Source organism: Anopheles maculipalpis, chromosome 3RL, assembly GCF_943734695.1.
Source record: "Anopheles maculipalpis chromosome 3RL, idAnoMacuDA_375_x, whole genome shotgun sequence".
Lineage (NCBI taxonomy): Eukaryota > Metazoa > Arthropoda > Insecta > Diptera > Culicidae > Anopheles > Anopheles maculipalpis.
The window spans coordinates 54,302,192-54,318,448 of record NC_064872.1 but is presented as its reverse complement, the minus strand read 5'-3'; the positions used below and the strand labels follow the sequence as shown (position 1 = coordinate 54,318,448).

The window sequence follows — 16,257 nt, the reverse complement described above, 5'->3', positions numbered from 1 at the left end:
GCCATCCCTGGACGAAGTCATCAGTGCCGTCAAACAGTTGAAATGCAATAAATCAGCTGGCTACAATTCCTTGGCTTCGCGGATGACATCGACATCATCGGACGGACAACTGCGGCGGTGTGCGTACACCCGACTGAAATGTGAGGCTAATAGAATTGGATTGAGCATCAATGTGACGAAGACAAAATACCTGCTTGCTCTGGCTCTGACCGTGATAAAGCCCGACTCGGAAGCAGAGCATCAGTTGACGGCGACTATCTCGAGGTGGTATAGGAGTTCTGCTACCTTGGTACGATCGTAGGATCGTACGGAGGATGCCGGACTCATGCCTCTCCAAGAAGGTGCTCGTTAGCGACTCGTTCGGCACGAGGCGTAGAGGAGCACAGCGAGCTCGTTAGCTGGATCAAGTGGAGTCTAACCTGTCGGAGATCGGATGCAGCCGTGGATAAAGGACTGCAGCCCTAGACCGAGAGTCGCGGAAACTGATTGGAGACCTGGCCATGTTGACGCGACGTGCTCAATCCTGAGCAAGCCAAGAAGAAGAAGAAGATAATGATCTAATGATCATGGTTTTTTTATCGACACAACGATTTATCCATAAATGTCATCATTATAATATCTAGCGGAAGATATATTTATTACTCATCTGGATAGTTCATCAGTAGTAAAACAACTTAAATGGAAAAAGATGGATTCCAATTGTGCCAGGATAGCAAATTAAAGGATTCAGACTAATGGTTCGAACGTCTTCCTTGGCTCTAAAATACCAAAGAGGTTTCCTCCTATTATTTCTGGATCTCTTTCGCTAGATAGTTAATCCTGAATACGGATCGATTATTTGGACATTAAAATCCAATACTGCGGCGTGAAGACACCCTATGGCAGCGGTTCGTCACATAAGTGTGACTTTGAAAAAAAAAAAATACAATATTTAATATATGGATAAAAATGATAGATTCTCGTCATCAAATTCGTCAACAAAATAGCTAGTAAAGGGAAGCCAGGACCTCTCGAGGTTGTAAAGTCAAAAGAAAAAAAAATTGAGCACAAACAACATTTGCAACTTACCATACATAACGCAAAACATAATTGCATACTACATATAATTGTAACACAATTCAGTACTAAGCTAGCGAAATGAGTTTCATATATTACCGACGGCATGCATCTACACTTTTTTACTATGAATGCTTCCACACTACTCCATGAGTGACATCAGCAAAGCGACGTATGATCCAGCGGAATTTAAAATCTGAAAACAATAGGATGAACATTTAGTCGTCCACTTACGTACGGCCAAGATCTACGGTACCGCTTTTAAGGTCGGCAACGATGCTTCAGTAAATCCTGATTTGGCGTTTACGGGCTTGCCTGCTCGCATCATGCAGTTTATCAACATTTTTTGAGTGCGTACGTCCGCCTCGTACCAGTTGCTTTTAAAAACAGCATCGTGAACGAGTGTGCTCTAGAAATGGGATCGATAATGTAGATGCATCAAGTATCTTCACCCAGCCCAGCCAGTGTGGAGCAAATTGTGGGAAAATTTATGCACCTCGTGATAAAGCTGCGATCCATAGTAGCAGTAGTAGGTAACCTGTATGATAATGGCCGTCCCGTACGCTACGTAAACCACCATGATGCTTGTGCCCGCCGATATGACCAACTGGAACCCGAGCATGCACAGCAGTATCGACGAGATGAGCAATTGATTGAGGATGACGTTCTTGTACGCATCGATGACGCGATCGGACACGTGCAGTATGTGCTTGTGATATTCAATGAGCTGGCCGAGCTGGCTATTTGTGCCCGTGCCGAACTGCAGGCTCTCGAAGCGTTCCTGCAAGATGGCAAAGTGCGCCACCAGGCAGGAGGAAAACGTACCGAACGAAGAATCGCAAGCCACACAATCCAGCACGACCCAGAATATAGCCACGCTGCACCAGACAAAGAAAATTGTAAAGGTCACCGGATGTTGCACGTCGAACGGGAAGCTTTTGTGGGGAGGGAAGGTAAAAGAAGAAAGGCCAGATATTGTAAGCGAGGTGAAAGCTTCCGTCCATCGTATTATCGTGGGAAAAGTCACTGCACGGGAAAACATACTCCATCAGCAGTGGCAGCTTCCAGTCCGCTTTCTCGGACAGGACGACCAGCACGAGGGCGACCCCTACAAAAAGCACTCCGGTTGACATGGCTGTAATCAAATAAGCCCACGCAAGAAATCGGTCGATGCGGTTATACTTTTCTACGATCCGGATTTCGTTCGGCTTGAGCAAGCGTCTGAGTGCGACGAATTCGTCCACGATGCTCCATACTTCGGTGTGGTGAAGGCGCAGATTGTATTGGCGCACCAGGCCCAGGTAGGCGGTGAAGGTGGGCCCCAAACAATCGCACAGCAGCATTATTTCGTCGATGTGTTTGACGGCAAACATTACGGTGCCGAGCTTCATGACGAGCACGGTGAAAAAGCTAAACACGAACACAACCCGGCCAGCGCGCTTATCGACACGGGAAAGACCAATCGCCCTTAGGCAGAATGATTGAACGCGGAAAAAGTCAACGGTTCCGTCCGGTACCAACATGATTGATGCGAAACGTTTACCAGATTACTGATTCCAGTGATGGAAAGGCGAAGACATTTTAAAGCTCACCCGGGAAGGACACGTGATGCAGATATGCTAATCACACTGCTCAACCAAACGTGCCACTTATGTTTGATATACGGTAATTAAACTGTCGACGAATGTCAAAGGCAAGGGTTCGTTTACAAATCAATCGTAGTACAAGACAAAGGTGGGACTCTAATCAAATGATGCATTAATTGTCCATGTGGGAGAAAAAAAAAGGATGACTGTGTCATAAAATTTCCATGTTGGTATTCGGAGAAAGACAAAGATTTTCTTTCTCTATAAGGACTTGACTCCGATTTTACTTGAAGTTAATAAATCGAATGAATATAGGTAGGAAAGGTTTTAGATTCTTTTATTTTCGATTATTGCACTTGGAAATAAAATCATTGAATACTTAAATACATTATCCATAGGCAATGTTTTATTATTACTTGTAAGCAGGACAACCCAACCTTTATCACCGCTTCAAATTCTATCCGTATTAAGACGCAATAGTCCTAGAACAATGCATAGGATGTATTAGAACTGGCTTTGAAATGATGACATAGAAATTTCAATGTTTTTAAATTGATTTTTCAGTAGAACCTCATTGGGGGAATTTTCGTGCTGTAGAATACTTATATATATATATAGCTTATATTAGCTTATACCCTACACATCTTACCAAACTCACAACATGGTTTTCTGGTCATTGATATATATCGCTATCGACGATACTCATAGCTCATAAATGATGGAAAATGACTTGCAGGACGATTCGAAGTGTCTTTGCGATTCCTTCTTCAACTTGTGAAGCGATTTCATTGAGCAACACCTCCAGCTCATACTGTGGTTTCCATTCGGGGAGTCCAATATAGAAATAAATGCTTCTTTTAAACCGTGCAAACTGTTTACGAAAATATGATACGACAGTCTTTTGCTTCATATAGAGTTACTGAAACGGAACTTCCAAGAAATACACATTATTATGAACCTAATTTGATCTTCGGACTTCGGACAACAACGTAAACAGCGAAACACGAAGACGCGTTGTACAGGGGAATCGTGTCTACTACGGACTCCTAAAAAATCTGCGATTCAGAAGACTCCAACAACACACGAAATGCACGATTTACCGCACCTTGATAAGTCCGGTAGTCCTCTACGGGTACGAGTATTGGACTATGCTGACGGAGGACGCCATTGCACTCGCTATTTTCGAACGGCGGGTGTTAAGGACTATCTTTGGCGGTGCTGATATCCTGACGATAGTCAAAGCCGATGAGGATGCCGGACTCATGCCCCACCTAGAAGGTGCTCGTCGGCGACTCGTCCGGCACGAGGCGTAGAGGAGTAGAGCGAGCTCGTTTGCTGGATCAAGTGGAGTCTAATCTGTCGGATATCGGATGCAGCCGTGGATGGAGGACTGCACCCCAAGACCGAGTTTCCTGGAAACTGATTGGAGACCTGGCCATGTCGACACGCCGTGCTCAATCTTGAGCAGGCCAAAGAAGAAGAATAATAATGTATGAAATTACACATATAATTGCAATTTTTATCAAAATAAAAGAAATAGTTTAAAAAGAAGCAAAACAGTTACTAAAATGCATTACTCTACAGCAAAATGAGAGCCACTATAACAGAAAGCTTCATGCTAAAACTTACAAATGGCTAATCACAATAACCTAGTGGCCACCTCTGACAGCTAGACGTCACTATTGGTGCTGTAGCATATCTGCCAAACATCTCACTAGAGTATACATTATTTCGCATACAACAAGCCTTACGTACAGTCTTATTATACATAGTAATTTAACAAATAACCTGCATTAATCAAGAACGTAAGAAATGTACATTCAGCTATTTTGACCACGCGCACGCCTTAACATGAACATTCAAACACTGACCAGCACACCCGGCACATACCGAGGGACACAATGCAATATGATATCAGTTCAAAACAACCAGCGAGTCCAGACAGTTGTCAGCAACACAAAACCACAAAACACAAACAAGTAACTTCATGCATAGCAAGCATATAGATCCAACGACGAATGATATCCGACACATTTCTTGCAAGTGCAGCAAACGATCGCACCGCGATACATTTTATGGTTACGTAAATATTTTTGTACTAAATGCAATAGCAAAAAGAACAACCACTAAGAAACAATCTTGGTTACAAAAACGAGCAAAAACTATTGTAAGAATTGGGTATAAATAAAGCGGTCTACGAAGCCTTCGACAGAGAGGCAGATGGAGAGAGAAGGTACAACAAGCTAAACCTTGCGTTCAATTCTTTCTAGAGGTTTGAGTGTCCCCCTACCCAAGGTAAGGCCTCAAACCTCCAACATGCCTGTAAGGGATATTCCTTCTGAACATCCAAAGTCGCCTGGCCGACTTGCTCCGCCGATGAGCATCGAGAGTCACCCTACCAAAGGTAAGGCCTCGAATGTCTCCAACTTTCCTGTAGGGAAGATTCTCATCTAGAATCTTCAGACTTCCTGGACAGTCAGATAAAAGAAAGATATTGGTCCGCACAGTTAGCAATCACGTTGTTCCGTTCTCGTCGCGATTTTAAGTCCGAGTTTCTTCTTCTCCACCACATGGCGACGGTGAATACATTTATTCTTCTCCACCACATGACATCCGTCCGAGTAATTTCTTCTTCCCACCACATGGCGACCGTGAATTTCTTCTTCTCTGCCACAGTGCTTCTAAGATATGCAACCGTTTCATGATTGTTTAAATTTATTCTGTTCTGTGCCTGTAATGTAATAGGGTACATAAGCCACATTCTAATGTTGTAGTAGAGGTAAACACTTTTTACAGTTTTTACCGTGTATTTTCAGTTATTTCACGTGCTTTTAGTATCATAAAACAAAGACTCACCTTAGCGTTCAACTGTGGTGGATCTATTCATGCGTCCATATTCCCGGATTGTATAGTGACTATACTCTTTCAAGACGTTTTAAAACGCCTATAAGTTAGGCATCAATAATGATTCAAATGCTATTTCGAGCTAACTTAATCTTTCACATCACATGCTCATGGACCAAGGTGCATCTGCTTAACAGACATTAGCTTTATTGAAGCGGCTAGAAAAATCTGTTTCCTCTAAACGCAAACATTGAGCGAAAAACCTTAAAGCGATATGAGAACAACTTATCAAGTCGTAACGCTCGTTGTCCTTTAAGACAAACGTTAATCTTAATCTACCGTAAAAAAATTCGTTCACAACACCATACCTGGCGGTGCACAGTTTAAATCGGTACAGTAAATAGAAGTGGCTTCGAAAAAAGTATCAAGCACGGCCCTCCGGCTGATTGAAGTCAGCTTGCAATAAGGATCGGCGGGATGACTTCAAGACTTTTACGTTCCAATGCTTCAATGCGTTTCAATTTCTCACCCACACACCAACCGAACCGACCGAATATCATCACCACACCAACAAGCAGCAAATGAGCTATGGTGAGGCTGGAATGGAGCGTGGCAGTGAGCCAGCAAACCCCAAAATGGTTGTAGGGACGTAGAATAAACCTACCGGAACAACAATCGTTTCGGGTGTAATTATAATACGGGCAGCGAGTGTACCGCCGTACATACCTGGCGGGCGTTTTGCTTGAATGGTTTTTCAAGCAGCCTGCACTGCAACCACGCTGGCAGAGCACGAAGCTAGCTAGCCTGGTTCCGTGTTTTGCTTGTGCCCGAAAAACAATCAGAAACATTTGACCTCATCGACGCGGAAAGTAAACATCAATTTCACTTTTTCCGACCAACCATGAAGCTTCGCTCGGTTTGCTTGCTTTCATATTTTGCAACGGCCGCTTGCCGCGATTCGGGAATTTTGTGTTCGGGGGCGCATCGAAATTGTTTGTGTTGCGCCGTAGTTTTAACAGGTTTCCCATTAATATTCCACAAATAAAGCTGCGCAAAAAAAACTGGATTTTGTTTGCTTAAGTTTGTACAGAAATTATTTGCTTATGATAGAAAAATCAGCAGAAAGCTAGACGAGCACAGTTGGAAAACACGAACAACGATTCAAATAGCGAGCCTTTTTCTGGTCAATTATCGCCTCCGACCGAAAGCAGCGGGACGTTGAATACCTGTCCTGAATGTCACTCTGCGCGTGATAGAAACAATTTATCGCTGATGATTTCCTGTGCACATCAATCAACTGCTGTCATGTATCCGCCTCCGGTTACAGCTTTGTGTTACATCTCCTGGCCTTACAATTAATAAAGCTTTATTTGGCGTTTGCATCCGGGTGAATCGATGGGCATGACACTAGACCTGGCACGTAAGTTACTTGCTCGATGAACAGCGGCCAGCTTGCATGGAGCAGAGATCCACCAGAAGCAAAAGGGTACAATGGTACCGTAGTAGTAGTGTAGCAATGGTAAATGTTTGATGCATTGCTTCCGTACCATACGGAAAACGGCGGATTTCAGCTCGTTACAGGACTTCCGGAGAATGCTTGCATCCAGCTTGGTTATTCGCTGTTCGTGTCGTTGAGTTGCACGAGCTATTATGTACCCAGGAAAATTGGATAATGAATAAAACAATGCTTTACTGTTCGGTCATTTTAGTTTCCATTATAAATTTCTCACTAAAAATAAAACACTATTTTACCGCTGAAGTTGGAAGTCAATTAGGATTTATTGGACACGGTTCGTTGGCATAAAAAACGGGTATGTTAATTCAATTACCACTTTATTGTGCTGCCTGAAAATAGCTCCAATAAAGCTAATTAGAGTTTCAAAATATGTTTGATCTTGTTCGAGCTGATTGAACTTGTTGAGCTGGTTTCATAAGAATTTTAACTCTCCCGTATAATCCGGGATAAATTCATTGGAAGGATTTCGATCCCTTTGATCACGAGTGTTTTCGAGATACAATAGCAATGTTTGAACAGCATTATGTTTGATCCATCTATGGGATTTTAGTTTTATTCTACGAACTAATATTTGCCAACGGTGTGTTTGTTTACGGAAAACTTTGCTAATAAGCTTTTCGACGCAATCAGTTTTACTGTTTTACCAAAATGCGAAGTTTGAAGCTGGATATATCAATTTCTCATCCTTTGAATCACAATATATGCATAGGAGCAAAAAGTATGAAATTTAATCTTCTTCTTCTTGGCTCAACGACCCACTTAGGTCACGTCGGTCATTGAATGGTTTACTAGACTTGCCAATACCACGTCGTTGTATAGTCAATCCGTACTACGGGAAGACAGTCCGGATGGGATTTGAACCCTAGTCCGGTCGTGTGAAGACCGGCTCCGCTGTCACCCATATCACCGGGACACCCTGGTGTGAAAATCAAATTTATTTATTTATAATTGATTATTACGGTCCAGTGCCGTATTGTCAACACCGCTTGTGTTGATTAGATTTTTACAGATTTATAAGGCATTTCCTCCTTATTCTTTGCCTTATCCCGGGCATACTCGGTTATGGTTGTTGTGATGGTGATGTGCGATGATGTGCGTTCTGATGGTCTGGTGCTATTGCTGTGGCTATTGTATTGATGGTGGTTGGTTGCATCCGAATTCCGACTATTGTGGTGTTGTGGGCGTTGATCAAAGGATGATCGACAAGCTCTATTCCGCAGCAGCGAAAGCGACTTCACTACTCCCGAGACTGAACCCGCCAAACACCCCGAACCCGACGCCAACGCTGTCAAACTCAATGTGTCAAAGCTAGACTGGAATGGAGAACACTGCACTTTGAACAACGCCTGCCTCCCTTTTACGGCAGTGTTGGAATCACCCTCGAGTGCTGTTGCGCAGTCATCGGATCACCCGTGGCACTACAAAAAATACACTTAAGACATAGACAACACAACATTTAACAAAAAAGGAATTGGGGAATACGAATAAGGATTGGAAGGATACTTGGGATGTGGAATCATAGGACTAGACAGTTGTCTCTGGCGAATCGGTGAATGATCCTCATGTAGGGGAGGTCCTTGGTAGCCAACACTTCTCTAATTTCAGTACCCGTTCGTCTGCCGATATCCCCGACTGCGCTCAACAAGGAGGGTCTTGCGGTTTCAAATTCCACGCAGGACCACAGAAGGTGATCCACGTCGTGGAATCCGTCACCGCAGCCACACACTTTTGTATGAGCCAGAGTTATACGCTGTAGAAGAGCATTCAACGCAAAATGATTCGACATCAGTCGAGACATCATCCGTATGAACGCCCGGTCCACAGAGAGCCCATCGAACCAAGGCCGCAGGGACACTTGCACAGAGATCGAGTAAAAGAAACGCTCGAGTTCATCCGCCTCCCACATGCTCTGCCAGCGAGACAGGAAAAGTTGCTGTGGGAAACGAAGGAACCCCTGGGCCGAGATAGGTCGGTCGTAAAAATCGCCTGTTTTGACCAGTGAGTCTGCCTTTTCATATCCGGGAATTCCACAATGAAAAGGGACCCAGATTAACGAGATCCTAAACGCCTTATCGAACATTGAGCCAAGCAGTTCAATGATTTTTATGGTAAGGAAGTTCTGACTCTTAACAGGCCTCGGAGATATCAACGCTTCAATAGCACTCAGGTTATCAGGGAAGATGAAGTACTGGTCCGAAGGTCTCGCTGCTATCAGCTATGATAGTGCGTAAAATATTGCGGCTAGTTCTGCGGTGTAGACACTACATGGCTGCCTCAATTTGAAAAAAGCTTCGATGGACTCGCTAAAATCACCGAAGCCAGTGCCCTCCTCAGAGGATGATCCATCAGTGTAGTACTGGCTTATTTGGTCTAAATGACCATAAATTTTAAATCAAATTTATTTTAATTAATTTATATTTAAGTATGACGGCACAGGCTCCGATGTGCTGGACTGGCCTTGTTATACGCAAGGCACCGGACGACCCAGCTCAGAAAGTCCTTTTAAGCCGTCCACACGGACAGAAGGGGCGTGGTAGGCCCAGATCGAGGTGGGAGGATGGCGTGGAATCATCCGCCATCAAGGCCGGGATAAAGGATTGGCGGACGACGGCGCGGGACCGTGAGCGGTTCAGGACTCTGCTGCGGCAGGCCCAAACCGCAAAGCAGTTGTAGCGCCTGATAAGTAAGTAAGTAATGACGGCTCTCCGCCATATTGTCAACATCGCCAATGATGATTTTGTTACAAACAAGAATTTATACAAAAATGTAACAAGACATTTCCTCACTATTATTTGACTTATACCGGGCATGCTCGGTTATAGATGAATTGTAAGAGCGTAGGTGATGTTGATGATGATGTAGAGGTGTGTTGCATCCTATTTCCGGCTATTGTAGTGCTGTGGCCGTTCTATTGTTATCCATTATGCTACGGTCTGGACTGCAGCAAGACAAAAATATTGTTGAAACGGCACAAACCTTTATTTGTACAGTGTTCTCCAGTGCAGTCCAGCAATGACATTCCGAGAATGATCGGCAAGTTCTATCCTCGGGACGGAACCCGGCAAACACTCCTGTAACCAACGCCAACAAAACCAAACTCGTTGTGTCAAAGCTGGATTGGATTGGAGAATACTGCCCTCTGGAAATCGTTTCCTGATCTTTCCCGATCTTTCTCTATCTTTCCTGATTTGTGGAAGCGTGCTTGGCTTGTACCTATCCTAAAAAAAGGTAACCCGTCCTTGGTCTCAAATTACCGCGGCATCTCATTTCAATGTGCGATATCAAAGGTGTTTGAGCACTTGCTCCACTCATTCCTTTTAAAGTCCTCCAGGCCGTTTATCATCCCTCAACAGCATGGATTTCTTACCAACAGATCTACCACTACTAATCTCATGTCATTCACTACCTTCATCTCCTCTAACTTAGAATCCGCACTTCAAGTTGATGCCTTAAATACAGATTTTAAATCGGCTATCGCATTTCTCACTCCTTACTTCTTCATAAACTATCCCAATTAGGCATAAGCTACTTCTTTGTCTCGTGGTTTCGTTCTTTTCTGTGTGATCGTTCGTATTATGTTAGTTAAAATAACGAATTTTCCTACCCTTTTTCCTCCTCTACGGGCGTCCCACAAGGTAGTATCCTAAGCCCTTTGTTGGTTGTTATTTTCATTAATGATGTCAGTACCGTGTTTCCCAATGATTGCTTCCTATGCTATGCAGATGACTTAAAAATCTTTCTCCCTATTTACTCTGATGAAGATTGCGAGTCTCTTCAAGGCATTCTTGACTGTTTCTCTAATTGGTGCGCTCGTAATTCTCTTACCCTCTGTCCCAAAAAGTGTAAGGTCATTTCCTTTAGCCGATCCCGAACTCCCATCAGCTACCCCTATGCTCTTGACAATCAGTTTGTTAGCCGAGTCACGGCTATCAAAGACTTGGGAATCTGGTTGGACAAAGATCTCTCTTTCAACCTCCAAATTGATTCCGTGGTTGTGAGAGCTTGGAAGACACTTGGCTTGTTCAAGCGTATTGCTCGCGACTTTTCGGACCCCTTATGTCTGAAAGCTGTGTACTGCTCGCTGGTCAGATCGGTTCTGGAGTACTGCTCAGTAGTTTGGTCTCCCCTAGCGAAAACTCATATTGAGCGTATTGATCGTTCACAAGGTTTGCAATACGCAAATCACTTGGTGAGCTTTCCCTCCCCCTGCCTCAGTACGAGTCCAGGTGTCAGCTGCTGAAGCTGGATTCGTTGGAAACTCGCCGTTCCCAGGCCCAATCAACCTTTATTGCCGATCTCCTTCTCGGTCATACCGATGCTCCTGCTTTGTTATCATGTGTTCCATTTTACATCCCTTCCCGTGTCCTTCGTAATCGTCTCCCTCTTGCGATCTCAAGTCGTCGTACCTCAGCAGGACGCAAAGACCCCCTCGTGTGTGCAATTCGTCAATTCAGTGGCCCATATGTTCGACTTTCACCTAAGTTTATCCATCTTCCGTTCCCGTCTTAAACATTTTTCCCAGCTTTCTTCCTCCCTTATATCCTAATTCCCTGGCGCTTAGCAAAGTTAGGTTTAGGTTTTAGCGAATAAGTCATTCGCACTCAAAACAAAATAAACTTTAAATGAAATAAAATAAAAAAGTCAAGAAAAAAAGAATTAAAAGAAGTACGTATGTCCTACTATTTTGCTTTGAACTTATCGAAGTATGGAAGAACTACCTGGCAGTATTGTTTAAAACTAATTTACAAAAAAATACGGCTTAGTTTGAAGGCATTTACTTCTCTTAACAGTAAAGGGACACCTTATGGGGATCGTTTCGTCGTTTCGATAATAGTTGTTCGATGATACAAGTATTTGGTCCTGTTTTTGGCGAGGATCTATATCATTCCAAGAGAGGACACCACTTCCAATTTTTGTATAAAAAATTCTAAAGTATTTTCATCACAAAATAAAACAGTACAAATACACAATCGGTAACATAATAAATTCAAACTAACAAATGTAGTAATACTATTCCTTCCATGCACCAGCCCGCAAAAGAACCTGGTGAAAACGTAGAATAAATGGAACTAAATCGTAAAACCTCCTACAAAAGGGTAATTTGAAATGGGATTCTGAAAAGAAAAGACACCGTAAGCTTTAAAGCTTATTGTTCCGGGGACAAGAATATTCTAAAGGAACACTATAAAATGTATAAATTATTAGAGAGTTTGGTTTCAGATGTTTGCTACTGTCCGAAGGAAATGAATTATTGGTACTGTAATAAGGGCATTCAGTGAGCTTTAATATAAAAACATCTGAAATTTTTTTTTCCGATATCTTGGTACCTAAAACACAGCGGTTTTTTTTTTACGATACCGCTTATTTATCACGCAAAATGTCTCAAATTTGTATCAGGGTTCTGTCAATCCGGCGAAGAATGCCAACCTCATTATGGGGCTACGGTACAAGGGTGGTTTGATAAAGTTTTTGCTACTCAACGTTCATCCTTACTCGCTGCACCACTTGTTAGGTAGTTAGACACCCAAATCTCAGCTACAAACTCCACACACACACAGACACACGCACGTAAACTTTTCACATAGTGTCTTAATCTGCCTATCGATGCTAACAACTTTTTCCACAACTCCAAAACCGCTATCGTTGCCGCAAAGTTTCGATGCGTATCTTTTGCCATCAGTACCAACGGATCACTTCGGCTTTCCGATAAACCTTCCGATCCCACTGTACACGCTCAGGCACGTGCATCCCAAACCGTACAATAACTCGCAAAGTTACGCCTCGGAAAGGATTTTAAAACATTGATGGGGGGAAGCCTTATACACGAATGTGTTTGTGTCGTGGTTGCGGTTGCGTAAAGTCATGTAAGCAGGGTATTGTGTATCGGTAATAAAGGTTCTAACAACCGGTTGGATGCGGGGAACGAACATTAAATCTGATTAAAAATAGTTTTCTCCGAAGCAGCATTTATCGTCAACAATGTACCCCACACTCCCGATTTTAGTGAGCAATCGTACCCGGACAACGAATTTTGTTACGCAAAGTTGTGCAAGAAAGGACATTTGATGTACCGAATGTTGGCACCAGGAATGTTTACAAACGATAAATGTTTTCATCGATCAACGGGCACGGACCGTGCCCATAAATAAAACGGGAACCATTTGCAATCAATTTGTATCGTGGGCGGTGGCCAACCATAAAGTATGGATTAACTCCACCACCACCTTCCCTTCCCGATGAGAATCAGCACCACACGTAACGCAAATTTCCATACGAATTGCGAATAATCCTTCATGGGCGGCTGGCCCTCATTTTGCCCCGTACGTGCGCGCATAATAAATTCCGGTTTGAAACATTCTGCCTCTGCCAATACTTTATCACTCTTCAATCTTTCGCATTATCCCTCGGGCCAGAAAATGGTGCAAAAGTTTTGTTGCTGCTCTTACGATACGATTTCGGTTTTTATCTGTTCTGGCAGTTTCGCGTGGATTAAGCTGTCTCGGAGATGTGCTTTACTATTGCGCTCCGCAAGCGTTACTCACCTTTTATTGTGGGGGGGGATGAAAGTTAATTACTCGCTCGTATGCAAACGAGCTACGGGGACGGGTGAAAGTCATAAAAAATCCACATAAACAATTTTGCCACCACTTTGGCTGCATTGCCACGGACAATTTGTTTGTCCCTGCAGCGCGCTATTCACGCTGGTGGGTGGTGTGTCTCAATTTGTTTGCGATCCTGTGGGAGTAAACAATTCGACAAAGCGTTTTAATTGCTATGGCAGCGTGGCACAATGCAGTGGATTTTGTTGTTTTGCTATAAAAATGTAACCATTTTGCTGTAGCAAAATCTATCCACCAGCACTCTCTTTTCTGATCGTAATGAAACTAAAAAAAAGCACAACAAAACAATTTGCTAGAAATGCTTTGTTGTGAACGATATCGGATCACAATCGCAATTAAAGCTCAATTTGAGCTTTTTTCAAAATAAATTTAATATCGGTGGAAAAGCGTTGTAAGTAATATTCCAGCGAAATTATTTCCGTAAGGTTTCGTCTTAATACAAAAAGAAAACGCATTAAGCTGGTGACACGACTGCGAAACGGAAATGACCTTTGTTCGTCGATTTGATCATACCGATTAACGCTAATCGTCTGTGGGAGTTTAACGAGAAGTAATGAGCATGAGGAAAATTAAGCCAAAGACGCATTCAAGTGTATCAAGTAATCTTACATTTACGCAACGATAATCACATCTTCCGAAGCAGCCCCCTCCTCCACCACACGCACACACGCGCTCTCCATCACCCTATATATCGTCTATACCCAGCGGGACCATTGAATGTTAATCAGAATGCCTGAGAAAATTTCCCATCCACGGGAACGGGAATAATGAGTCCTGGGCGCGGTGGCTTGAGGTGATTACTGCAAGGACCAAGACGAGGGAACCGTATTCTCTGCCACCGAGGGGATGTACGGGAGCATCAAACCGTACCGAAATCGGAGAGAAACTGCCACCGCGATCGTATAACGTGGCTGTCTATTGCTCATCACGGCGGGCGGAAACAAACTGAAACTGAAAGGGCATTATCTATGCCCTTCTGCACAACCGCCATTTGACGCCGCATGAATATTGATGAGCACCCGCGTTGGACTATTATTTTGGCCAGGCGGATTCAAAGCGAAAAAGAAAACCTCTCCGCCGTTGACTACCAGAAGCAATCGTTCTGCTTATCATGCATTATCGTGTCCTCCTCGTGGCAGGCAGGGGACTTTTTTCTTAAGGAGCAGAAGAATTTTTGCGGTACGCCTGGGAGTTTGAAAGGTAATGCGTGTCATTCTTGGACGGTTTCGCACGGCAATGCTTTCCACCTTGACACTGTCGTTCTTTTTTTTTTTTTTTGTAAATTGGAACGAAATTCGATTGCATATAAATAAAGCATCGTACATACCATCCGAGGGCGTGCAGGGCATATTGTGGATAGATTTAATAAAATTTCCCTCAGTCAAGGAAAGCCCAGTTTCTTTTGTTTTTTTTTTCCAATAGAAATGAGCTTTAGCCGTTGCTTTAAAGTACGAAGAAAAAAAGTGTCAAATAGCACCACTGTACATGGAGCCATTTTCAAATTTTGTATCGAAATTTTATTCAGCCCCTCTTTTGCTTACGCTTTTTTCGGTTCTTAGCTCAACTTGCTTTGTGCCGTGAGCTTTTTCGAGTAGCAAGCAATTTGTGCTGCCACTTTTGGCGTAACGAAACAGTTTAATAAACAAAGGCACTTACCTACACGAGCTCTTCCCGATCGATCATTGGATTCCGTGATGAAAATTACCATTTTTAAACGAATGGGTAACACTGTTTTCCTCTTTCAAACCACTTTTTTAGCACCATACAGTCTACCGAAAGCCGTTAAACCGGTAGGGACAGATTAATTTTTGGCAAATGGAAATCAACCCATTACAGTTTCCATCATCCGTTTGACTAGTTGGTGCATATTTCACTGAAACCGTAGAGCCACTAATCTGGTAATCAAATTAAAAGACGTGGGATTTTCATCACGTTGAGTATCATAAACATCTGCGGCGCATTTCCCTAGCGATTCCGTACCGTCCAAAGCGATTCCAAGAATTTCTATCGCTGAGAATTAATATGCCAATCTAATTCCGCCTACCTTTCACTTGCAAACTGGCTCGATAGGAGTCAGTGGGTTGAGAAGCTCGCTATCAAAGGGCTAGAAGCGTGAAAGGTTAGAGAACCAATCGGATGTTTGTTTCAATCTTCCTTTGATCTTTCTATGGTTCTGCTGGGTTCTGATGTTTTGCGCTCTATCTAATCTCACGTAGTAAAAACATTTGGCTTGATTATTTTCCCAGCAATTGAGGACTTTGGAGGAAGATATATTTTGGTCTCAATTTACTTAATTAAGAGTGCATTTTAAAGGGAAGAACAATATTTTAATGTTGTTTCATCGTAATGTAGTGTAAGTTAGCTTTTTTTTTCGAATTATTCTTGGGCTGAGATAGATTGATAATTCAACTCACCTTCTCGAACGTTTGTTTGTACCAGAGAGACTGCCTTTTTCAATGTATGGCGGACAAATTACAATGGGTATAAAAAATCCAAAAATTCTACAGTGAGAAGAGTATGAAATCAGCAAGTTCTGAAATGCAGTGTTAATATCAGCAAAACAGTTCAAACACTTTTATTTATGAGGATTTTTTCACTGATATTTGGAATAATGCGTAAAGATTGCGTTTTCCTC

At 42.9% G+C, this 16,257-nt stretch overlaps 3 protein-coding genes across 5 annotated transcripts in view; 1 reads left to right on the top strand and 2 right to left on the bottom strand.

The window, feature by feature from the left end:
• Positions 1-16,257, top strand: part of LOC126560785 (uncharacterized) — a 422,053-nt gene that overhangs the window by 20,421 nt on the left and 385,375 nt on the right. The window lies entirely within an intron of this gene.
• LOC126563180 (selenoprotein F) overlaps positions 1-16,257 on the bottom strand; it is an 805,869-nt gene that overhangs the window by 426,402 nt on the left and 363,210 nt on the right. The gene's annotated exons all lie outside the window — the stretch shown is intronic.
• Positions 1,199-2,579, bottom strand: LOC126562522 (odorant receptor 82a-like). Its single transcript, XM_050219062.1, has 4 exons — positions 2,101-2,579; positions 1,553-1,991; positions 1,313-1,465; positions 1,199-1,252 (listed from the first exon to the last, which is right to left on the bottom strand). The coding sequence occupies exons 1-4, from the start codon at positions 2,577-2,579 to the stop codon at positions 1,199-1,201; spliced, it is 1,125 nt and encodes a 374-aa protein (XP_050075019.1).

What these genes read in the sequence shown, in the direction of transcription:
- LOC126562522 (XM_050219062.1), bottom strand. Translation starts at nt 2,579, where the DNA reads ATGTTGGTACCGGACGGAACCGTTGACTTTTTCCGCGTTCAATCATTC. An exon ending in AAGCTGCCACTGCTGATGGA is followed by an intron (nt 1,992 to 2,100) that starts GTATGTTTTCCC and finishes TCCCCACAAAAG; the next exon opens with CTTCCCGTTCGACGTGCAAC. An exon ending in GATCGCAGCTTTATCACGAG is followed by an intron (nt 1,466 to 1,552) that starts GTGCATAAATTT and finishes TCCCATTTCTAG; the next exon opens with AGCACACTCGTTCACGATGC.